Here is a 26,645-nt window from a genome sequence, read left to right on the forward strand (position 1 = left end):
GTTTACATCCGCGCGGCAGCCTGTTAATTTCTATCCGTCTCGTTGAGCCGCGAGGTAATGGAAACCATAATTCCCGACCTGTTTCGACGATCACGTACGATGCCGCCGTGACGACATTAGAATCTGGTAAAAGAGCAACCTGATGTACCGCGTGTATTTTCATTCTCGCGTGTTGACCTAAATCTCTGAAATACAATTCGCTTCTCGCGAATAGCCATCAACCTTTCAACGGAGTTGTCGAATTTTGAAAGAATTCAACCCTTAAGTTCGACGCGAGGTGTTGACGTGACATGACTAACATAAGCTTTTATAAGAGATTTAGACAGTGTTATTGATTACGAAGAAGTTGTTATCGAATAAATACGTCACGTATTAATATAGAAAGATTAAAATAAATAAAGTATAAAATAAATAAAATATTAATAATAAAAATTAACAATAATACCCCATTTTCCAATCTCCAATTTTTTTATATATACAAGCACATACTCACACACATGCTCTAATATTCGATATAACAAATGGAGCAATATATAGCATTAACGGTAATAATAATTTATAAAATTTTCTGCGTTAAATTAAAATATATTCCAAAAATAATAAAATAAAGATGATAAAGAAAAAATTATTTCTTCCTTAATTACTCGCGTAACACTTGCCAAAGACAAAAATAAGCAGACATTATTAAATATAAGAGCGAAGTAGCGAAAGACATTAAATCAGACATCTCCAAGTACTGCCATCTGAATTCATGATGAAGAACCGTGATGAAACGTAAGAAACTTTTCTTATGCGATAAAGATGAATAACGTTTTTCCACGCATGTTTCAACAAAAATACATTACGTCTGTATAGCAGAAGAAAAATAAAGATCAGACTTTTTAGGATCTATAGATTCAACTCACACACACACACACACACACACACACACACACACACAGGTGCTCCAAAATAGTTATTAAATAATTTCCGGTAAAATTTTGTTAGAAAAACATTAATGAAATGCAGAATAAAATTCATGTTTTAAGTATAAGTGTTCGTGATCTTATTTAGATAGTAAATGAAGGAAGAAGAACGCACTAGAAACATTGAAGGTTTATTCGTTTCGGGTCACGTTATTTTGGAGACGAATGTCGCCCGCCTTAAATCGAGTCACGTTCCGCACGTTCTCGAAACCGGCAGGATCGAAAATCGGTTCGCGATAGGCCTTTCGGGGCCGTATGATATCGTCGACAAAAGCGATTTGAATTCCTTTACGCCTTTACGGATTTTATTCGCACGAGCGACGACACGCGCTTATCCCTATTTCTCCAGTTTTCATCTCGCGAGGAAGCAATCTTGGCAGTCACGTCGCCCGTTATTCGATCTCGACCAAACGAAGTCGAGGCACGGAGTGCCTCGAACCTTTGTCGATCGACTTGGCTCGAACTAGCGGCCGGGACTGCCGAAATTGGACCACTCGCGAGCCATTATTGGCACGTCGAACAGGGGTAGTTCGAAGGTATCGAATCAATTGCGGCGTAGCAACTAGTGAAAGCTGAAGTTTATTCGCTTCCATTATCGTAAATTAATTCATCATTAATTTCTGTTTATCGAATTGAGCTAACGCGTAAGAGAATCTCGGCACCGACTCACGCAACAAATAATTTTTTATTAATCACACTCTCCTGCTCTTTAAAAAAACATCGAGAAAATGATTCTTAAGCTTGTTAGAAACAAAACGGAACGTACATAAAATACATAATGAAAACGGAGATTTTAATAAATAAAGAGCTTAAAATAATTTTTCTTTGTCGCAAAAATTTATTTTGGAAATTTCAAATTTAATAATGGGAAATAAATTAATTATTCTCTCTGTCTATTCTGCTTATTTTTATTCTTTTATAAGTAATTCTCTTCTTCCCATTTGTATTATGCATTTTCGATCATTTTATTTATAATAAATTCTAATTTTTTTAAATTTTTTTTATATTTATTGTTTACTTTATCACAGTATTGGCGCGACGCAAACAATGTGTCGCGCAAATCAGAACAGAAAAGATCGCTGTCATATAGTACGATGGAAGTATGATGTAATATTTATGTAACACGGTGAACAAAAAGAAATGAGTCACGCGTTTCCTACCACCTACGAAAGATCGGTATAGCATAATATCATAAACGCGGAGCGAGGTGAAAATAATCGTGATTCGCTTCACGCATTTTTGCGAGAGAAAAATTCAAAATTAGTTAAGATTAACAAATAAATTGTAATAGGAATTGTCAAAAACTCGAGAGCAAAATTGTCTGTGCGGCAAATCGAATTCGCGTGTCTCGTCTAAAAGAAATTCGCCAAAAGTTTCTGTATTTCCGTTGACAATTCATGCACTCGGGCCGCGAAAGAGTTAAATTACACCTTTTTCCAGAAAACTTTCGTCGCGGTTTTGTCTCTCCCGTCTCGATCCTCCGAGAAGGTTTACTTTGCGAGAAAGTTCGTTCGCACAAAGCGTATTTGAGCAAAAGGCAGGCGAGCAGTCTTGAAAGCAAAAATGTTGTAATCATGAGATGGTCTCGTCCTTTCAACTTTTGCATTAACAAAAATTTATTCTACTCTTTGACACGCAAGAAACGAACAAGCGGGTTTCATTGGGCACAGCTATTAATTTGCCTATTGTCGATTATCATCTTAAATGTCTTTCATTTTACGGTCAAACACTGCGTTAATCTACCTTTGTGTTAATTCGAAAGCGAAATAAGCTCGACAGAAGGTTTTCTCTTTGCCGATCGCAATGGAAACACGAAGCTAAACGTCACCGAATCGTCGCATAATGCGGAAAGTGTCATAACCAACGGTTGCAACACGGATGCCGTGCGATAACGTAACTCGCGCGTTATCCTCGAAAAGGTCCCTAAGCTGGCGCGGTACGGAACCGTTAATTAAAGGGAATAGAATTAATGTGCTCCTGTGTAGCTATACGGTGGTCCCGGAGACTCCGTTTAGGCAGAATCGAGACGCCGGCGCCGCACCATCTACAGATCTCGCGGTTAGAGAGACCCTCTTCCCCCTCAACAGTGTGCACGAATATATACGTTGCCCCGTAGCTCGTGACCTTATTTCTAATGATGAATACCCCGGGCTTCAAAGACCATGCAGGATGGAGGGGTTAATCTTCGATCCGTCAGAGACGTCTTATAGCCTTACGCCGTTCATTATAATATCTAATATCGATTGAAACGCAGAAATGACTTTATCAGGCGATCAGACTTTACGCTTGTTAACGCGCCTGGGTGGTACCCACGACCGGAAGACAAAAGCAATAATATTACTGCCCTCGATATTGGCCCCCAAGAGCAACGGCTAAGTATATTACGAACGGGGAATTAGAATTAGAAGCTACTCGATGACTTCGCCGCTTACTCATCTACTGAATATTGAAACGCCATTATCATAAGCGATCAGACGCATTCGATAATGACTCGCTCGTAGGAGTACGAGCTACGCCACTCCGGCCTGTAGGTCGGACAAAATCGATTACGGTCCTGGACACCGGTAAATATAGGTATACTTACTGATCACGCTACTCGACGAAATTTAGCTTTCAATTTTTGCGGAGATGGTAAAAACAAGCGGTACATATTTAAACGTTCAGTGAAAAGTCACATTGCAGATGCAGATGTATGGCGTACTATGCTAGAGGTAAATATCGCTTAGGAAAAAAACCAGAGTGTATGCAGTTTCGCGAGGCAAGTCGTGTAGCTAAATAAACTGAAACAGTACAACATGCCATTCACAATATGCTGATTCGAAACTTTATCTTAGGCAAATGATTTCCTTAATACAACAGTTCTATTAATTATCGCTGCATCGCAGCACAATTAATGGAGGATATTGGAATTTCGTGCATCACAGGCTTACGTAATATCATTTTCTTCCCCCTATCGTGACTATTTTTTGTCGACACAGCACGGATCGCAATATATCTGATGCACTGTGTGCACTCATCAAACCGCAATCAACGTAAAAAGGATTTACATACGAGATTGTACCATGAAATTGCCGATACTCAACTAATTGACAATTGATTGCGATTAGTAAAGTACATTTGATAGAAAGTATATTTTCGGTTGTGCCATTAACAATTTATAAAGGTTTTGCGCTTTCCAATCTTCTTCTATAAGGATTGTTTGTTATTGTTAATTTTTTCCACAAGAGAAAATACCGAAAATAGTATGGTTTTCACGAAAGAGTTGCGAATATTTTTCTATATAAATTGGAATTGGGATACCGTGCAGATAGAAACATTATATCGGCCTTTGGAAAGCTCTGTTAGCGAAAGGATTCTTCGACGGTTCGAAGAATTTCGTTTTGAGGATTTGAGCTTGGAAAATAAATCTCAAGGAAGATCCAAATCAACTTTAAACGAACATTCAGTCTATAAACATCCAATTTCTTTTAAATAGTTACATAATTTCATATTACGTTAGAAGAAAACCTAACGCTAATTATGCATGTCTTGGTTAATAACATTTTTTTAATGCAAAATTTTGTTTTGATCTACAAAATTGGTAATTTTATATGATACAATCTAATATATTATTCCACACAATACCGTCTACCAACGATTGCAATCTTTCCTTCATACACTCTATGAAATACCTGTTAAGACTTCAATTTATCAAGCATGACCAACTAGTCTATCATCTCTGGATGATCCATCATGTCGATAAATCACTTCATGAAGAAACTTTATTACATCTTTGAAGCTCTTCCAAGGACACCATCCGGCGGAGGGACCACGCGATCCGACCTGTCGTCATTTCTAGCAGGACGCGCCACGTTCACCTGACACTTCCTCCCTCCAACGTTCCCTCTCGGGTTCACGAACCCTTCTCGTTTACTCACCGTCGCCTTCTTACTCTCTTCACTCTCCCAGCTGGGAGGGAGAAGGACGGAGAGGGAGTCGCAGGATGAATCAGAGAGGGACGGTGGAACTGTCAGTGCTGCATTGGTCCTCCTCGCGTAAAGACGGGCCACGGATCATCTGTGATTACCTTCCTGCCGGAGTCCTTTCCCGCAGACAACGGTGAGTGCACTCTCTCTTTCTGTCATGCCACACCGGCGCGGCGTCGTCGTTGCTCGTATATTTTGTTCCCTCGCGCTATCGAGTTCAGCGCTAAGTAGATTCTGCCTTATCGCGCCGCCTCAATAATGTAAAGCATGAACCGTAGGACGAAAGACGAAACACGCTATGCGAGTTACATTTTGGCGAATGTCAAAAGGATTTTCAAAACAATTCAATCCTATTCTGTGTGACGCTTGTGCACATTTATTCTATAAAATCACCAAATGTTCTCTGTGCTATGGAACGTTCTTTGAAATCGATTTCTTTTGAACGAAAATATCGAGGCGTCTAGAAAGATATTTTCGATATTTTTAGATTTGCTCAATTAATCGTCCATACTGCGAACGACATTGACATTTCTTCGAGAAATATTAATCAAATTTTGCATGCCACTCCAATGCCCATTAATTTATCGCGGAATACTGCGCTAGAAGTTGTCGTGAGAGGCGTTCTGATTCTCTAGCCGTCTTTCATAAAATATAATAACGATTTTCAGCGTGGTTAACGCGTAACTAATGATAAAGCCATTATCTCATTCGTTCTTTTCCTAAAATTTTAATTGATGAGACGACGTGAAAGCATCATTAAATTATTAAATTTAATTTGAGCAAATATTTATCATGGACGCAATAAAGCACAATGGAGCGCCGTCACTTTTGATAGTTTGGCCTTTAATATGATCGTAAGAACAATATATATACGTGAATATGCATTGTTATAAGTTCACCGTCGCAATTGAGATAAAACAATACTTTGACTTTTAAGATGTAAATAAATTGAAAATTTAGACTGTAATTGAAATGTGTTTATATCACGTTTGTTATAAAATGTCTTCCATGACGATAGAAAGTCCAATTGACGTTACAGTCTTTCGCTGAGAAACAATGTTTTGTAAAACAGCGTTTTACAAAACTGTGAGATTTCCTCCCGACGTTACAATTTATTTCAATGAATGAGATCGCGCAACATGTCGCACGCTTAAATTCCGCTATAATTGCGCAATCTAGAAGCTGTTCGTGGATAAGCGACGCAAATAATTCTCAAGCTCTGCTTTACGCCAATATCTCACCATGTTAGACCCGCGACGTAATTACTGACGATTATTCGGCGAGAGAAAGAAATTCGCGTCTGCCGTGCGTCTAGGGGCTTTGCCGAGCCGAGATGAAAGATAATAGGAATGTGAGAGAGGAATGGCCCAGACGCGCGTTCTTAAGATGCAGCCACCTAATTGCACCGTTACGCACGGCCCGTTAAATCATCGCGAAAGCACCGCTTCTCCCCTGTATCGTCCGAATCTCAAAGACGCTAAAAGCCGCTATAGCATTAATTGCGGAGTAATTAACTTCGGAGAGCTATATCGACTATTGTTTTGTACCATACAATGCCAATTTGGCGTTTAATCAATGCAGAATTGTAATCTAGCGCAATTTAATTAATTACGAATTTAACTAAATGAATTGTATGGTAATGAAGGTATAACGCATATTTGCATTGGAGCTCCGCCCAAGTTTTATACTGCCGTATAGAAATCTCTGTATGGACGGCAGACTGTTTATACGTATTTCAGCAAAAAAAAAAAAAAAAAAAAAAAAAAAAATCCTCGTCACGTATCGCGAGATATGCCTCGTGCAAATTTACAGAAAGCGAAATTAAGATCCGGCTGACAAACTCGTGCGAATAATCGGATCCAACGGAGGAGCTTGCCCATCGTGCTTGCTGGGCAATCGGCGCGAATTGCAACGCTCTGTGTTGTTATTCCGATATGACGTATATCAAATGCATTCAGCTGCACGAATGCCCCGGGCACGTGCTGGCCATGTGCGAGTACGAACCCTAATTGTGCGCGCGTGTACGCGATCCGCGCTCGCCAGCCGTTTGTGCATGCACGCGCGAGTAATAACGTCGAAAATTCCGATGTGGTGGTTCGCGCGTTATTAAGTTGCTGCAAGAGATTCTTATCAACCACCACTTGGAAGTGATATCTAATTGCCCGAAGAATAAAGCGCTTCTTGCTTCTTTTCATGACGCCACTTAGTCGCCGCAATTCTACGCAGCATAATATTATTTCGTTTTTTGTTTGCCCTCGCCCAGTTCCATTGTCTCGGACGATTTATCGGCACGGTTACACGTTCGCGTTTTGCGAACTTTATCGTAAATGACCGCACGCGCGTGCAGTTTAATTATAGAAATGGAGCTGTGTACTTGGTGGTGACCATGCGTATGGGAGTAGCCTATGGTAATCGTGGCGAAGAGTACGTTTTTAGTAAAACTATAAATAATCCACGCGCAATAAGAGCACGCGAAAGTCGAATACCTGGGTCACCGGACGTTTTCGTTCGCTTCGTGCATATACGCCGTCGAACTCGACAGATTCGCGTATTGCAAAGTTTGCAAGTCAAACCTAATCGAACGAATCTATCTCGATACCACAGCTTTGACGTAACGAAATTAATTATTTAACCATCATGAACATCGCTTACGTACACCGACAAGGATCGGACAATTCGCGGTAAAAAAGAGAAATATTAGAAGCGAGTAATAGATAAAAATTCTGGTTGTTAATTAATGTCGTTATCTTGTGTTGATTAACGTAGATGCGATCTCTTCGAATACCGTGTCGTAATTGTATATCTCTGCTTCGGTTACGATGATTTTAAAAGAGCTAATTAAGTGCTTAATGCGACAATTAGGAATTACTTCTAGCACTACGCAACATGCTAACGCGAAACGTGTGCCTTCACGCTCGGAGAAAATCGCAAATAAGTCGCGAGCCGCTATGTCTCTCGGTTCTTAACCATAAAAGTCTCGCGATTACGTCAGGGTTTGTGAGTCACAATGTCTGATGGCCTAAAAACGCTGTTACCACAGCGAGCCATCACGTGTCAATAATTTATTGAAGAGCGTCTCGTCAAGGACGGCAGTCGCGGTCGAATTTTAATGAATTTACATTGCGGATGCACCGACGAGAAAAGAAAGACAGGCGTTATCGTTGATGGCTCCTACTTTTATGCGGAAAGAGATTTATGTAGCGATCGGAAATATGTCTCTCTATTCTAACGCCGCAACTGTACGTTGAAGGATCGCGGATGAGAAGAGTATGAAAACGATCGAACGCGATAACGTGATATCAAACGCGCCCACGCTGCTGCTGATGCACCCACACTGACTCTCGATTTTTACAGAGGGATGAATCGCTCGAAAAGAGCAACAAAATGATCGGTTTCATCGCTCCATCCAGAGCTCAAATTCGTTTTGGCTTTAAAATTAACTTTTGCTGGCACCGCGCGAATTGCGCTACGATAATGCGGCAGGTGGAAGCAAAAAGTGAAAGCCAATTATAAACCTTTGATATATCCTCGCTCGGAAATCGCGTGCACTCATGGTAGCTTGACGTTTCTCTTTGCGCGACTTTGAAAGATCGACAGCTTAAAGAGAATTTTACATTTTTATTTGTCTAAAATATCACTTATTATTAAGTATATTAATTTCCATTATTTAATAATTATATAAAAATTAAATTTAAAATTTATATCATATAATAATTTAATCTACAAAATACTGATATGTTAATTTAATTAACGCTTCATGATAGAGATACTCAATTTTATGTCGGAATGTGCGACATGTTACAAACCTGTAACGCAGAGCAAGCAATATTTATTTGGTCATTACGATGCATTCACTTATGGGGCCACTTATGCTTTGTAGCTAATATAACCAGCACGCAACTCTATTTTAAGTATAATTATTTGGAACTCGAGGAACTGCATCGTTTTCCACGCACACACGCCGAACCGATTCTATTTTCACCCGCGATATTACCACTCTGCCAGTAAGCGAATTACAGATACGCAACATTTGTCTAAGTGTTTATGACGCCAACGCTACTACCTTTATCGGAATATTCCGCAAACGTATTTCAATTTAACGAACTGGAAAAGCAGTTCGTAATCCCATGAAAAATATGCGAAATTGATAGAATTTGTTAATTTCAATTTAACGTTATATTTAAATTTTAAATTATCCAAATAGACGTATCTGTTTTTTCCTTAAAAAAGTCCGTCCCACCGTTGCATGTAAACTTTGCGCGAGACACGTGTCTCTTGATAATTTTACATTTGCATTTATTCGTCTCTAAACACCTATATTTAAGTGTAAAAGCACTTTGCATGTTAAAAAATAAAAATGTCTTATCTTTAAGTCATATTCTAGCGTCAACAACATTAAATTGATAATCTCTAAACATTAACTACTTTGCTTTTTTTTTATTGTACCACGTTTTATAATATAAGTTAAATTTAAAAATTTAACAAAGATTTATCAGGCTTGACGTATCGATACTGTCTTCTCAAGGAAACATGATACAAATTATTTTGATAAAATTCAAATAAAAGAATTCAGACCGCCGGTGATATGTGAAATATTATACACGTGTTAAAATTCATATCGATCAATCAATGTCCTGGTTTCAGAAATGACGAAACTTTTATTGTTTTTACAGAACGAGAGCATCGCGAGAGCAATAGACAGCTGAAATATGGCAGCACCACAGGCGTCGTCGCGTCTCGAGATGCTGCAGGTAAAATAATCGATTTTGTCAACTTTAAAAATGGCAGCATTAAAAAAGATAAGTTTCCATCGACACAGACAAATTAATAGGTTCATTTAAGAACAAATGTATCGTTTAACATACAACAGTGGCGTCTTTCAAATGTCGCTTGTACATAATTGTATATATAATTGTTGCTATATAAAATTATATCTATTATATCTAGTAATAAAATATGAAATAGTGTGAATAAAGCAGTAATGATTTGATCACCTGAGATCTCGTTTCATTATAAATTTTTTAATTGCAATAATTTTCAATAAGAGCAAAATTGATGGGATTTTAAATAAAGTTTGGATAGTCGATTAAATTGTCAGGCAAGTACTTCCTTATTTTTTTATAAATACATTTGTCAATGTCTAAAAGTTTGATGCTAATGAAGAATTGCTATATAATGTGATGTGCTCTAATAATTACTATTAAATGTATTATTAATAATTTGTTTCGCCGACATGAATATGGGAGCTTATAAAAGTTTATTCTCAACTGTGACGCTTCATTACGTCAGATGTTAATCGTAATGTTCGTAAAATAAATCGCGTGCATCTGCGAAAATGTGTTACATAAAATAAAAACGCATTCTTGATTAGAATCTTTTTTGCGAGAACGTAACTGTACGTCGACTGTTGCGTCGCTGCAATTCTATCTTTCTCTTTCTCCCTTCCTCTTTTTGTCACTTGTACTTAATATCGAAATACATTCTGGTTAAGGTAGACCGGTTAAGGCAGTTTTGACGCTGTTCTTTTGGCCCACGTATCGTTTGTATCGAACGAGCGCATATATGGCATCTTGTTCAGTTGACGCGCGCGCAACGATCGACCCACGTATCGATATATCCAAATCCGATGGACAGCTGATATTTAGATGAATATCAAGCGCAGATCTCTCTTCCGCCTACTTTTCTACAATATGTGTTTCCTAGTATATCTTGACATAAAAATTGATAAATTCAGTACTTACGTAAAAATTATAGAAGAGGCTCTAAATTAGTCTAAATAATAATTAATCCATTATCGTTTACTTTGAACACTTCTTATAAAATAGACGAACGATTAATACAACGCAAAAATAAACTTACAATAAGCAAAATCTAATAACATAAATATTCATACGAATACTTTCTTTTTATATACATACTCAATTTACTTTCGAAATCGTATCCACGTTTTAGAAACGCCCTGCATATGAACTTTAATAACTGACTTTAATCTCTTCTACGACACACCTCTAAGGGCATTCCCCGGCAAAAGATAGGCCTATATATGTTAAAACGAAAGAAGAATGGTGAGACTTGAAGGGAGTAAAAAAGTGAACGCTTGGTTTGTCAACCATGACCGACTATTGAGGGACTCGTGGCCATAATACTGTGACGTCACTTCCTTCGCATTGAGATGCGTTATGCGACAGGCTTCTCAAACGCATTATCTTCCCTAAACTATGTACATATGTCTTAAAAAAAGAATCTTCACAGTTGTTCAGAAACGGATGGTAATCTGTCCTCATATATATGATTATAATTTTGCAATTGTTTTTTGCACTACTACGATATATGTTATTTATGTATAGCACTCCCTGCGGATTCTATCGATTTCATAGGTAGTCCAAAGTAGACTTCAAATCATTCAATTATTACACGATTGCCAAGTTAAACATAGTATTTTTCCACAGATTCTGTCGCGGTTTATAGGTAACCTAAAATGAATTTTAAGTTGTCTAAGTGCAGGTCCAAGTATAAGTTTGCACGTGTGTATAATTCAATAATTCTTTCTAGAAAACGACCTCTGAAAATAACTTTCAAAGAATACAATTTTCGAAGCGATAGTCTACTTCAGTTCTCACAGTTCTCTCTCTCAATAATTCTTCCTGCTCACATTCACTATTTTTATGCACGCCCTGGTTATGATAATACTCTTGACGAAACTGTTCCGTGCATTTGCATATTGCATATTATTTGACTTGAAGATGAGAAATCAAGTGGAAGTCCATACACACATTAAATAATTTTATTAGCCAGTTTCATCTTTTCTATTTTGGCGCGTCATGATTTTTATGCAACGAATTGTTTCTGTGTATCCGTTTTGCGCAGGCATGTAAAATGAAGATCGATCTTTCATACAAATCTTCTTGACGCTAAGGTATCAAAAGATCGCGGACAGTTTTATCTTTTAATGAAAAGGTTATTAAGCAAATCACGCGGTGTATTTTACTCTCGATTTTACTGATACACCAAATTCACGAATATCATCACTACTCGATCACAAATTCAGATTAATTTATTATGGATCATTAAAATTAACTACTTTACATAAAAGTATTACTAATTATAGTTATCACATCCTTAAAAATATGTAAACCATGCTAAAGCAAAGATACTGCGCGGCGAAAATCAACGATCTCGCGTCGAAGAAAAAGATTAATTTTCTAATGATTAAAATTAATTCATTAAATCGAACGATAAAATTTAGAGCAAATTTTACGCGATTAAAGTTGTTGCGTACTTTATGGAAGTTACCGCGTTGTTCTGAATTTCGTATAAGGCATGAGAGGAAGTGGATACATGCAATTTCCAAGAAAAATGAAAAACATTAATGCAAACAGAGCTATAATGCGGAATGTATTATACGCAATGTGCGCGATTCGTCTTTAGGTAACTCTTGATATTAACGCGCAAAAACGATCAAAGTGTCGAGTGAATGACGCAGATATTTCGCGGTGCCCACGCTTGGCCTTCCTGCATCGAAGAAGTCGAAAAAAAAAACGAACGGACATGAATACATTACGTCATTGTCGCTTCGAGTATCCAACTCGGTCGTGATTATACACGATTATATTATACTCCGCTCGCTAATACTTCCTATAAATACCTTTTACAGTTGCTGGTATTATTTTATATCATTTGGTACCGTCACAATAGACTGTGTCTGAGGAGAAAATTGGAATTCATTGGAATTATTAAACCGCAAAGAAATCTGAGAACTTCTAATTCTAAACTGAACGATTCAGACCATCGTTGAAAATAGTTTTTAGAAAACTATTTCATTCTTCGGGCTAATTAGACCGCGTAGTAATTGATGTGCTAACCCATTTTTATTTAGATATCGTAGGAAGATGATGTATATCTGTAACGTGTTCCAGAATTTTATCGGACCGTAATCTTTTTACAAATGCCTCCTGGTTAAAAAATTACGAAAGGAAAATGCATAATCGTTGCAGCTAAAGGGGGGGGTTAAACGTAGGAAAAAAAAATCTTTATCGAAATCTTCAAACGCATAATTCTAATTTCTAATCGCATGTGACAGACATGCGTTTCACGTGCAAGCGTGTACGCAGCTCGGCACGCACCGACACGCAAGGAAAGAGGTGCGTGTTGCACGGAAAGCGAACCTCGCTCGGATAAATCTGAAATGTGGATTCGGAGCAAGGAGGACCGCCGCGAGCGGCAAACGGGTTAGCTCATAAATAATTGATGACGAGTGCGATGCAGCTTCGTTCGCCACCGATTTGTAATTGTAATTTCGCGAGGTGCATGCGCAGTTAAGCAAAGTAATTATGGGCAGGTTTCGTTATCGGGACATGCGTGCACGATCTATGGAAGACAACGAGATGCGCCGTAATCTCGATGTTGCCTCTCGTCTTTTTCTTTTCTCGTTGTTCCATCTCGCTGATGGTTAACGTTTAACTTTCGTTGCCGCAAACAGCGCATTTCTAAAGCAGAGATCGGAACCGACGCGCGCAGCACTTACAATTAGACATAGGAACTAGATCCGTGTTTCGATACTGCAAGCCCGCAAAAGTATCTCTCTCTATCTTTCGACGAAATCGCGATCGATTGGGATGCATTTTTCATGTTTATAACGCGAAATTAATTCCAAACTTATATACCAGCATTGAACACCCTTTCGAGGAAGTGCCTCGCCGATACAATATGAAGATGTGTAAAAAGTTCGCATGCGGTTGCACGCGAAAATTCGATTCGTCTTCGACGAAATGCAAAGTTCAAGGTTCCTCGAGAGCATCGTCGGTCGTGCGAAATGATTGGTTCTCGGTCTGCCGAGCGCCGTAATCGCGAGGATAGTATACCTGCGCCCAGCATTTCCACGGTCCTCTCCGTGTCCCCCTTCCTCCAGCAAACAATAAATCTTGTAGGTATTTTTCGTAACCTCGTTTTCGAAACGCGACGTTCCGAAGCGGGCGACTCGCGGACAATCGATATTTCGGGCGAAAGGAAGGAGGGTTCATCGGAGGTACACATACAAACGTATAAATAAATAATTCTCGAATGACCGTAGTCTCGTACGTCAAACGGCAATCGGATGGAAACCACTTGGCCGTATTCTGTCACTCGTTGACAATACATTTATGACGTAATAGGAAAAGGGATTTGGAAGCGATAGAGAATTCGATTATTCAGTTATTTTAGTTGAAAAGTTCAGTCAAGAGAAATTGGACATGATTTCATTTATAATTATTTAAATTAAAACTAAAATATTTTATACTTGGACTCTTGGCAATTTAGATTTTTAAAATAAATCACAATGAAAGAAAATGTTGCTATGTGTGACAACATATGAAGCACTTAAAAAAATGTTGTGCATATCGTATGAAGATTAATATTGTTAAGTCTAAGTGTCCACGATGCTTAGAAATCGCTCCGAGATCTCGGACGGGGAAAGAATTAACCAATGGCATTGGTCAATTGGCCGAATTGTTTAAATGTGATTGGTCAATTCTTTCTCCGTCCGAGATCTCGAAGCGATTTTCTAGGATCGTGGACACAAGGCTTTACGAAGATAAGATAAGCATTTCTTTCATTGCTATGAAATGGTTATCTCGATCTAAATTCGTTTGCAGCCGACATTGTTGAGAAATGAGGAAATGACTCACCATATTTATCTTCTCGCAGAAGAATTACGTTTTCATTGTACATTGTTTTGCAAGCTACGCGTATTGATACTTTTAAAAGGAAAGCGTGCTTTTCTCGCGTGAAGGCAACTAATTTTCGCGACAACTTGCCAGCAGCTTGCGGTATTTCCCAGCGAAAACGTAATTTTACGCGAAAAGCAGAGCTCGACGGGGGAATCAAAGTGACGCGCGAACGAGGCAATTCTCTTTTCTTCCTTTCATTTTCGTAGTAATATGACGCAGCAATACGTTGCGAACTTGATAGGCAGCACGCGAACGGGTTGTTTCCCGGGAAGCATTACAACGATTTTTCCTAGAAACCTATTCCTGACGAAGCGCACAGGGTATATAGCCATAAAAATCGAAATAGGACACGGTTTACACAAATATTCGATAGCCCCAGAAACTTTCCACATGAATGTGGGATGTATCTCAATTACTGTACCGCGCGAAACGTAAAATGCCTATTAGATTTCTATTCGGCGGATAGTCTCGTCGCTTAGCGCGGGACGCAGCTGCGATAACGTTCACCTTATTGACGCAAATTGACATTAACTCGTCCAAACGACCAATTTTTCGCGTCCGTGCAAGCGACAAAGAAGTAATAAATCTCGATAAACCAACTGCCAAACATACGACTCGTTTATATCAATTCCTAAGATCACTCCCATTACTCTTTCCAACCTTGAACTTTATACCTCGATGAAATTTCCAAGTAACATCGATAGGTTGTCTCGAGTTCTTTGCAAGCGCGAATAAAACTTACCCCGACTGTAAAGACTGTAATATGCCGTGACGAACTAACTTTATTGCTGCTACACTAAGTGGAAAATACCCCTTTAATATAATTATTTTCTAAAAAAGAAGACCAGAGTGAGAAAGAGAGATTTGTTCCAGTATTTTAAGTGATAAGATTTGGGGAAATTAATAAAAATTTGTGAAAGTTCAATAATAAAATACAATGAATAATGTATCTCATTTCATTCAAAAATCTATTGGTATCATGTCGCATTATTTGGAGAAATCGCTGTCGCGCGTATATATGGATTATCAAAATATCATGCAATCTCTCCTTATTTAAAAGTGTCTTGGTATAGCACTAGAACAGCAAGCACGTCACGTTCTACGTGCCTTATACCCTGCATGTACATAAACCCACTTATTATATTATATTTGTAATTTTATTTGTCTAGTCGTTTTGCTCGATTACGCCACTGTTTGCGAAGGTAGGAGCGAAAAGAACGTTAAACTATTGAAGCGAATCGATGTAAATCAACACTTGAAACTCGGTCGCATGTGTGCTTTTTCGATCGTCCGCCCAACGGTAGCGCCCAACGGTGGCTATCACCCACGGTCGTAAGGATGGATAGTGGATAGCTTAGACGGACATGCGCGCTGCCCCTCGCGATGTCAGCACGCTGTAGTCTGTAGTTTGCAACAACACTGTTGTGATGGTAACACTCACAGTGCCGCAGTCCTATCGGCGTTGCAATGTGCGCATTGACCGATTATTAAACCGTTCGTCCCCGACGGCTAATCGTGTTCCGTATAACTTTCGCGAAATTAATCATTTCTCGATTAACCACGCGATCGTCTGTGAAAACGTCCGACTGCATTCGCGCGAGTTCGCGGGGGTACATACACGCGTTTTACCGGTTGGCGTTGACATTGAACACGTACGCTGTCGTGTTTTGCGGGCGTGCAAATTTGCATGAACGTCAGATCGCGATTTCACGCGGAGAACGGTGCGCGTATCGCCGCGACGTTACACCGCGCGAGCGACGTTATCTTTTGCAAAAATATATATCACTTACGCTAAAATATAAAATCGAGTCACATTCTGAAAAATGGCACAGTCGTGTTTGCTCGTGCCCATTCGTTACCGCGGCTATATTGATTTAACGAAAATTGCCTTCCGTATAGATTCGCTAAACAAAATTATGGCAAATTTCCATAAATTATCCCGGAAATTATAAACTGTCACAGTGTGCGACGTCGTGAAAAAACGTTCAGATATTTTAATAAGTGATAAAGTTCAACTCTGGAATAACATCAACGTTTTCTAAAAATATATTCCAAAATTGTTTTTATGCTTCTTTGATTAAAAAAAATTCAATCAATTCAACAAAGATATTTTATAATGAGATTACAAAAAAAATAAACTCGAAGATTACCTCTATTGATAATAAATCACAGATTGTCCGCGTTACGTATAAAGACTATAAAGAGTTAAAATTATACGAAACATGCGGAGCAAAGAAATTGCATGACGGCGCAGGTGCATCTGCCGCATAACATTTATTTAAAAAATTTAAAAAGTATCCACTAACCGCGGGAGGTATTAATATATACGATAATATATAAGAGAAAGTTATTTATAAAGACGTTTCAAAGATAGCATCAAGAAGTTATTTCCATTACACGCGAATTTTTAAAATATCGATAAGCAAACTTAATATGGCGTTCCTTAATAATGTTCAAACTTGCCTCGAACACGTAAGCTTTCTTTCGCGAAGTTGAAGGAGAAGAGATCGCGAACTTGACATATCGCAACCTCATATTGCAACCTCTACTTATCGTCAGTACAACTAGGCTCGTGTGACTACTACTCTTTAGCAAACTTCTCCTTCATACGTCTCTTCTTTTTTTAGAACTTCTATGTTAGTCATCATGCATGCGCGAAACGTTTTCTACATTTCCAAATCTTAAAATATTTAGAGGCCGCGCATAATCGATAACTAGCGATCAGACGTGTGAATTTAAAAAAATGTGAATTGGAAATGTGACTGGCGAGCTCTAATAAACTCTACAAAACTGAATCTATACGAGATGCTCGAAAAGAAATTGAGATGGCTACCTTTGAGTGCTAAAAAGAAAAATCGGTAGTGCCGATGATTCGTGATTGGATAAACGCGTGTCCTCGCGCGTGCCTGATTTTTCAATGTGAAAGAATTTGTGTGCGGATCTCAAGATAATCACAAGGCTGACGACATTCAGAAGAATTGAGAAACCGAAAAGAAATGCATATCCGGCCACAACAGCTGGGCGCTCGCGGAGTCTCCATGGACATGAAAACGTCATGGGCGGCTCAGGAACACGACTCCACGTTTCCTAATTTGGAAACTATGGTACTACTTTCAAAAAAGTTAAACATAAATTTTAAAAATAAAATAAACGTGTCGCAAGAAATACCGAGATCCAAAAATATAAAATATGTCACGGTCTAAAAATCAAATTTCTTATATTCCAAAAACGCCGAGTTTAATCAATGAATATACCATACATGTGCAAACGAGAAAAATATCGTTTAACGAAGACGGAGAGGCAACGTAAGTAGGTGATTGTATCGTCAAAGCGGGTCAACGTCAAGCATTTCGTAAGACGGTATCCTGAAGTTGGAAAAGGAGAAACCGCGAAGCGAGGCACGGGAGAAACGGGAACGTCGCTTATATTCTATATACGGTCATGTATGTCGGAGTCGTCGACTTCTCGAATCTCGAGTAATCCACGCTGTGCCCACGCGGCGCGATTTAAATCGACACCCAGTCCACGATCCCTTCCTTTAAAAACCGCTCGCGCACGTTTCTACCGCACATATAAAACAGATACGATCCCGAATAAGCGCTACTTCGCGTATCGTTTATTGATTTATTTTCAACTAGCATTGTGCTAAACTCGCCATTTAAGTTTCATCTTCTTGTTCGTCTTTCGTATATTTTTCGTTTCTCCATGTCCAATTCGCAATCAACTATTAATGATCGAAGCATTATCAAATAGCATTATTTAATTAGAACACGGCGGAAATAGCTATCACGTTTACCAGGCGTATCGATCGCTGAAATCTAACGGACATATATTGCCAATGTAATGGCAACGCATTACGGATATTTGCTGATTGGAAGAAATAATGATAATTCTACATATTGCGGTCAATAATTAACGTGTAATTTAACTCTGTGTGCATGGTTTACAAATTGTTTTTTAGATCTGGAAAATACTTTCGCCTTGTAATACTGGACTAATCTGACATCTAAATAATTACACGTATTGGTCGTGCAGAATGTAATGGTTGTCTAGAAGTCAAGATTGCCTTAATGCAGTTTTTTGTACCGCGTCTAAAAATTTCCTAATATACTTGTTAATTGGTATATGATCACGAATATAACCAATTAACACTGCATTATCATTATCAATAATCTCGTTGAATCTCGAGTTTACGCCGAGTAACTGCACGGTATATAGAAGCAAAGTGTTCAATATGGCGGGTTCATTAGGAACGAATCAATTATAGCCCAGTAAAATGACAAAATCTTGAGGGAATAATACTGAATGGACTGAAACTTTGTAAACAGGCTTGTTTTAGGGTACTATTCAACATATTAAAAGTCCCCACGTGTAGACGCTACGTTGCAGGGAGGAGAGAGACCCAAAGGCCCCAAAAATCAGTTTTTCGCAAAAAACTTGGAAAATATCGACTTCACAGAAATTTATGTAGATATAAAAATTGTAGCTTACAAAATTCCACACAATTTCGTTTTTTATTCAAGTCTGTACAACCAAATAGAACAGAAATAGAATTTTTTTAAACACCGGTAGTTTTGCCTCGATTCGAGAGTCCATTTTCGAGATATTAGCGAAAAATGCGCGACGCGCGTATGCGTTAGCTTCGATTCGAGAGTCTATTTTCGAGATATTAGCGAAAAATGCGCGACGCGTGTATGCGTTTTTGTTGCGTCGCAAAACTACCTACTAATATAATTGAATCAGTATAATTGCTGAAAAAATCCAATTTATACAGAATAGCAGCGCGAATCTTTTTTCGCCAGCTCTTTTGTAAATGAAATTGGGACCTTATCATCATCGGTGGCTACATAATCGTACGAGTTCACTCATAACTTCGCAATCGAGAGTAATACCTCTAATAATACACCTCGGGCGCGAAAGGGCCAAAGCGTCGAGCGGCGCATGGTTAAGAAACGAACGATCCCTGCTTTAGCATAATAACGAGTTTACTAACCCCCCTCGGCATGTAGGTTAGAGGTGAATCGATGAGGCAGCGCCGGTGCCTGCATGTGCATCGTCGTTTCTATAGCCATGCAGTAGAGCCTGCCGCGATACCATGCACCTCTCGCATGCGAGTCGACGTTCCAACCGCGAGCAACGTCGGCCCGCATTTCCGACCGGCGACACACCGATACTCAAAGCGAATTATCCCGCGACGCAGGCCCGCTTCCAGCAGAAACAGCTGCAGGAGAAGGAGCAGAAGCTGCTGCAGCTGTACGACCAGCAGCAGCAGAGGGCCTACCAGGTGGTGCAACGGGGTAGCGCGGGTTCCAACAGCTCGAATCACGGCAGAACCGCGACAACGACGACGACGACGACGGCGAGCCACACGACCTCGACCTCGCAAGGCGGTAAAGTAAGTGGAAATCGGTTTACCTACTAGAATCAGCCGTTCCGTTGCGCGCTGACTTATCTTCGAAAACGATTCCGAAAGTATAAATGCTATTTTTTATTATTTCTTTCACGCAGAAATGGAACTTTAGCAAGTTGCAAATTTAGGCGATCTTGCGAGCGTTTAATTTGTCGTTTGAAATCTCGTTCGAGCGTTAATTGTCGCACAGGTGAGGCAAATGTTCGACGAGAGGCGGCAGACTACCGTGAAGGGAATCGACAGGAGCTATCCGCTGGAACCGCTCGAGAACAGGCTGCGAAAGCAAGCGAATACGAACGGCGCGGTGACGCAGAGGAACGGTAATGTGACGGTGAATCGACAGTCCGTGAAACGCGTGACACGCGCGGACTTCAACAGCAACGTTAACGGCGGCAAACCCGTCGTTTCTTACCACGAAGAGATCGTTCGCGACTCATTCGGGCCATCCGTACGTCGTCACGATGACGAGGACGAGTACGGCGTCGAGAACCGCGTCGCCACGTTCGCCAATGGACATTATTGTCACGAAATTGACAATGAGGTTGGTTGCACGCAAGGTGTTTAATTTTTAACTTGACGTCATATCTTGTAGGATACATGCAATTTAGTCGTATATCTAAAATCGCAAAACAGAAATTAGAAACATTGGAAAAAGTATTCTTTTAAAATATATAATTCGTTCAACGCAGATGTCACTCTGCTAAACATGTTTCACGAATATTGCTTTTTTTTTTTATTACCCGTATGTTAATATCTTGAACGCAGCAAGAAGAAGCGTTCGACCAGGACATGATAGAGAGAAATCGTATGATGGCGAAGATCCATCTGATGGGGTTCGACGAGACTCTGAAGCATCGCGTGAGGAACGATTTGGAGAGCGAGGAGTTTCCGGAATACCTCATGGCGGGCGACAAGCCCGACAAGCTCTCGAAGAGGAACGTCACGAAGAAATTGTCTCAGGCGGAAGAACGACTCGAACGATTCAAGAACGCGAACGCGAAAAGGAGTAACGTGCCGAAACAGTCGACTTCGAGCACGGTGATAAGAAAGCGGTCGGAACAAGGGACAAAATCGAATTCCAGGTAAGAACGTTTCTCACATTATTGAAACTGAAATTGTAGAGGAGAGTATAGTAAGGAAGACAGATTATATAAGAATATGACACATTCTCGAGATTCGAAATTAAGTCTATTATTTATGTAGCTGTGCAAATAATTGCGAATCTCGATTATCGACAAATCGCTAACAATTCGCCGCTGCTTGCCAAAATTAATTTATGTGTATGTCACGTAGTTGCAATCGCTACCCTCGACTATCAAAAATATATCGCGTTAACAATGTCCATTGTAAAAAGTTCGAAAGGAAAAAGGAAGAATATAATATCACCGGTGATCGTTTTTGTTCTAATATGTGTTTAACCCTCGCCTCATCGCCGTAAACTAGAGCGAACATTAAAAAGAGGACAGACGGTGGATGACTAATTTGGCAGAATCGTAAACATTGAATAAATGACCGGAGAAGAGTAATTAATTTGATTAATCTAAGTATGCAAACGAGCAAATGCGTGCCTTTGCTCCGATCCGAAGAAACCGTGCAAAACCATGTTCAAGCTTAATTATCATCGTGTACGCGTCACATTTAACCGCAATTCACGCGAAGCAGATTTAACACCGGGATGCGAGAAAACTGTAACTAGCGCAACGTCCACTACAAAAAAAAACAACTAGCGCTAATTAGCTTGGGCGCTGGGCCGAAAAATAAGGCCGACTGCTGTAAAAAAAAAGCACGCCTCTCTTAGCGATCTTGCTTCAAAGTCGTACTACATTTGCTTTCTCGACTGTGCGTTCTCAGACTAAGGAGCGAGATCGCTGAGACTTCCCCGACCAGCATGAGAAGCGGAAGTAGCCGGACCTCAGAGCGCAGTCAAAGGATTTTCGAAAATGCAAAAAGTCCGCTGTCGGTTAGAATTCGCGTAGCTGACGAAATGAGCGCGAGACGAAGGGAAAGTTCGGATACCGAGACGCTCAGTCAACGCACGAGTCCGCGAAGCTTCTTGACGAGAGAAGCTACAAAGGCGGAACCCGCTTCGAGATTTTATCCTCGGAATAATGAGTTTAAGTCATTGACGTCCGATGGAAAAATATTCGTAAGACGTAGCGCGAGTCCGCAGTTCTTTTGTAGAGAATCCGAAGGATCTTTTACGACTATGAGCATCGATCGAAAGTCCGATTCGTCTGGATCACCATTATTTCATCGGGAAACGTTGACGAAACAAAACAGAAGTCCATTCTTCCTCAATGAATTCAAACAATCTCGCAGAACGAGTGAGTCTAAGTCACCAGTACGGGGTGACACAGGAATTTCGTCGAGACGAAGCCGCACGAGTCCGCAATACTTTTATTATGAACCCAAACGGTCCGAAACAGCTATGAGTACCGATCGAGAAACTATCGGATCCAAATCGTCCGAACGGAGCAAGGGAATATTAAAGCGAGATGTGACCGATTTCGAACGGAAAAAGGTTCAAACAAGTACGACTCTCGGTCGACAATCTCCTCGATTTAAATTGCCATTGTATGAAGAGAATGTATTCAAAAGGCGAAGCACCAGTCCGCAATTTTTTTGCAAAGAATCCGAACGATCTGCCACGACCATAAGCATCGATCGTGCACCTAGTGAATCTAGATCGGCGTCATACGATCGAGAAATAATAACGAAGCAAAGCGGAAGTCCGCGATTCTTTCTAAGTGAGTCCAAACATTCTCAAAGAACGAGTGAATCTAAATCACCGATATGGAGCGACACAGGAATTTCGTCAAGACGAAGCACGAGTCCGCAATACTTTTATTATGAACCAAAACGATTCGAAACAGCTATCAGTACCGATCGAGAAACTATCGGATCCAAATCGTCCGAGTGGGATAAGGGAATATTAACAAAGCGAGATATGACCGATTCCGAGCGGAAAAAAGTTCAAACAAGTACGACTCTCGATCAACAATCTTCTCAATTTAAATCGCCGTTGTATGAAGAGACAGTATTAAGAGAGCGAAGCACCAGTCCGCAATTTTTCTGCAGAGAATCCGAACGATCTGCCACAACTATGAGCATCGATCATGCATCTAGCAAATCTAGATCGCCGTCATCGCCGTCATACGATCGAGAAATAGTAACGAAGCGAAGCGCAAGTCCGCAATTTTTTTTCAGTGAGTCCGAACAATCTCGCAGAACGAGTGAATCTAAATCACCGATATGGGGTGACAGAGGAATTTCGTCAAGACAAAGCACGAGCCCGCCATATCGTGAGTCCAAACGATCCGGAACAGCTATGAGTACCGATCGAGAAACCATCGAATCCAAATCGTCCGAGTGGAGCAAGCGAAACACAAGACCGCAATTCTTTTGCCGTGAATCAGAACGATCTGGCACAACTATGAGCATTGATCGCAAAGTTAGTGAACCTAAATCGTATAATCAAAAAATATTGACGAAGCGAAGCGCAACTCCACGACTGCTAAAAGGAAAGACCGAGCAACGATCCGCCATCACTACGAGCATCGATCGCAGATACAATGGATTTAAATTGCCTAGAATTACGCGCGACAAACGTTCCACGAGTCCGCAATTTTTCTGCAAAGAATCTGAAAAATCTGCCACAACAATGTTGATCGAGCCAAGATCGAGATCAACGGACTCTACCAAAAATGTATTAAAACATCGCAGTTATGTCCCAGATACTTCCTATAGGCGACCTGTAAAATCTCCGATTGATAAAAAAGTCAGTTCTACGAAATATAGACACACTCCAAGTCCTTCAATTACTAGACACGAAGTGAAAAGAGCTTCCAGTAAAAACGAAGTCTTCAAAAATATTACGGAAGCTCGCAGATCATCGAAAATCTCGGAGACCTCCGCGACATCGGCCAGCTCGATCGTAAACCTCAAGTACGGTTTGGAATTCGATAATATTTTGCAATCAGCAGGGCTCGTCCGTAAATTTATGAAGTCCCAAGACGGAAAACAGCGCGCGATTCGTCAATCGCCCTCGAAACGCAATGGTACAAACGTAAATACTCGAATCTCCGCAAGAGGCAATCGATCGAAAAATCAACGTAAAACACCGCCACTTCTCCAAACAACGAGATCGCCGTCTATTGAAAGCAGGAAGAGAGCCACGCCAGAGTTCTCTCGCAAAACTATTACGCCGACAGAAGTTGACATGGACATTCAAGAGATTACTATGACGGATCATCGTATTGAACGCGACAAACTGCAAAAAGCGTCGAGCCCAATACTGAAGCGACAATTTGATGGAACATACACGAAATTGACTAACGGCAGAGCAAAATTCAAAACCTCGATCGCCTATCCTGTTCGCAAAACGCATAGACAGAGAGAGTCCATTTTCGAATCAAGCGCTTTCGAGAGAGATCTCTCCGAAAGGAGATACACGGATCGCCGAAGCGATCGAGAGAGCGAGGAAAGTGTCATCAGCCTGAAATTCGGTCCTGTAAGCGAAAGTTCTTATCTCGGAACTCGAGACAGGAAAGATGAAAGTAGAATGTCTTCTCAAACGCGGAAACAATCCGCAAGAAATCAAGCTAAATACATTGCGACTCAATCCACGAAACGTGAAGATCGACAGCGCGCGAGTTCTCGATCTTTAAATCAAATGCGAAATCGTTATGCAGAAAATAGGGTTGATAGTACGAAAGCAACGTCTCCCGATTTTTCTAGGGTAAGAAAATATACAGTTTCACCGATTTTATACGACTTCGCGGGGAGGACCAAAGGAGCACGCACAAAATTCGATCAACCGCAAAACTTGCGGTCTGCGCGACTGGTGCAGGGTGCTGCAAAGAACAAAAACTTGTCTACAGACGACGAATATAATCGAGGAAGAGGAGAAGACGAGAATAAAGATACAGGAGTAGATGAGGTTGACGCTGGGATCGGCGTAAAGTATCAAACGGTAGCTGAAACCGTTTTGAATAAAGAGATCAAGGATTACCGCAAGATCTCTCGCCCAAACTTGACTGATCGGATCGCAAACAAAAAGGTCTCCCTTCGCGAAACGATGCAGAAGCCGATGCAGTCGAGTACTTCAAAGAAAACAATCTCTCCGACGAGAGAACGTGGCAGGCGGCACGACGTAAAGTCTAGGGTTTCGCCACGCGTTTCACCTTTGCGAAAAACAGCAGAAATTTCTCGTGACGCCTGTATCCCGAAAATTTTCTCATCCCGGAGTATCGTATCGAAAGCAGATCAAAGCTCTGCATCTAAATTTTCGACGTACGCCACCAAAGATCGCAAACACGAGAGTGTGCTAGTCGCGAAAAAATTGACGGAATCGTTCTATAAAATGAGCGTAAAACGTAAGACCGAAGATAGCGTGAAAGAATTTTCGAAAATGCTACACGAGGACAGATCTGAAAAAGATCTCAAAAGACTGGACTCCGTGGAGTCGGCGTTGAGACGATTCGATTCCATAGGTGCGGAATTTGAACGTTCAAGTCCGACGAACTTCCGGGCATCTCCGGAGATCTCCTTACAAACGATAGACGCCCAAGCAAAAGTTTCCATTAAAGAATCGATCGCCTCTGAAGGAACAACAGTCCCTTCTCGCGAAGTAACGGATCATACGATTTTGAGATCGATGCTAAAATCTCCAGTCGACAGAGATCTGAAAGCTAAAAACGCCGCGTACAAAAGTGATTTAAGAATTCTCCAAAAGAAAACTCGCCCCTCTAAGAGATCAACGAGAGTCGGAAGCCCAATCGAAAGCAAGCAGAGATCAACGAAAATTCGATCACCGACGTGCAAGCGGCGATTGTTTGAATCCGATTCGGAGAAGGAGATTCAAGAAGAACGGGCAAAATCGAGTTACGTAAAAGCGCGAAAGGATGAGAATTGTCCCTTCGTAAATTTCAGATTTCGTAAAAACGAAGCAGTCTCAAACAAAAGGTCTTCCAAAGGTCTCAGTCACGACGTTACGAAAGAATCGATGAGTTCGGAAGAAACGTCCACGTTTTCCGTGAAACCGCTGCGGTCCATCGAGGATATTCGAAAATCGATCGGTGACGAACGAAATAAATTAGTCGCTACGGGAGAGTCGAGGTCAGCGATTGCAAATCAGCGTTCGGCCTCGCGAGAAGCGAGGAGATCAAGTCCTGTGACCAATGCAGCGAAAAACGTATTTCTCGGCGCCGATCCCGCGAGACTGATTAAAATTAAATCCTGTGTATCCAGGATCACGAAGAGCCCGAGCCCCGATTTGACTGCGACAAAGCAGCGCGAAACGAACGCGCGAGCGACAAGAGGAAGCGCTCCTTCGTCCCCTTCGAAAAGTCCTGAGGTTGCCCCTAGGGTAAGTACGATTGAAAAATCCGATTAAATCACTGTAAACTTGCTTTGTGATAACGAAAATGACTTTACAACGCCCTATTCCTTTCTTTTCATTTATTTATTTTGTATATCTATTATATATAGTAAAACGAAACTTTTGTCTGATTACGTTATAGACGTTACGTTAAATTTTCCTATAGATTAGTAGTGTATCCTTAGTCGATTAGTGTATTATTGAAACCTCGTAGAATGT

General features: G+C 40.4%; 2 protein-coding genes across 7 annotated transcripts in view; one reads left to right on the top strand and one right to left on the bottom strand.

Moving 5' to 3' along the window:
* Nrx-1 (neurexin 1) overlaps positions 1 to 26,645 on the bottom strand; it is a 258,161-nt gene that overhangs the window by 227,627 nt on the left and 3,889 nt on the right. Inside the window, exon 1 of one of the 2 annotated variants that reach the window (XM_077425127.1) lies at positions 8,737 to 8,796. The exons of the other annotated variant lie outside the window; for it this stretch is intronic. Within the exon in view, the coding sequence (XP_077281253.1) occupies positions 8,737 to 8,781 (45 nt within the window). The 5' untranslated portion in view covers positions 8,782 to 8,796. Of the gene's footprint in view, positions 1 to 8,736; positions 8,797 to 26,645 lie in introns of those variants that run through there. 2 annotated transcript variants of the gene reach the window in all.
* The window catches only part of LOC143907966 (uncharacterized), a 137,278-nt gene that overhangs the window by 107,783 nt on the left and 2,850 nt on the right, over positions 1 to 26,645 (top strand). Inside the window, exons 1-6 of one of the 5 annotated variants that reach the window (XM_077425118.1) lie at positions 4,744 to 5,063; positions 9,604 to 9,681; positions 19,838 to 20,032; positions 20,238 to 20,588; positions 20,813 to 21,129; positions 21,899 to 26,414. In XM_077425118.1, coding sequence (XP_077281244.1) covers positions 9,640 to 9,681; positions 19,838 to 20,032; positions 20,238 to 20,588; positions 20,813 to 21,129; positions 21,899 to 26,414 — 5,421 coding nt within the window. In that variant the 5' untranslated portion in view covers positions 4,744 to 5,063; positions 9,604 to 9,639. Of the gene's footprint in view, positions 1 to 4,743; positions 5,064 to 9,603; positions 9,682 to 17,030; positions 17,742 to 19,837; positions 20,033 to 20,145; positions 20,605 to 20,812; positions 21,130 to 21,898; positions 26,415 to 26,645 lie in introns of those variants that run through there. The other 4 variants (XM_077425119.1, XM_077425117.1, XM_077425121.1 and 1 more) reach the window with 4 other exon arrangements.

The sequence above is a fragment of the Temnothorax americanus genome, unplaced genomic scaffold (genome assembly GCF_048541705.1).
Source record: "Temnothorax americanus isolate GAGA-0224 unplaced genomic scaffold, ASM4854170v1 Scaffold9, whole genome shotgun sequence".
Classification (NCBI taxonomy): domain Eukaryota; kingdom Metazoa; phylum Arthropoda; class Insecta; order Hymenoptera; family Formicidae; genus Temnothorax; species Temnothorax americanus.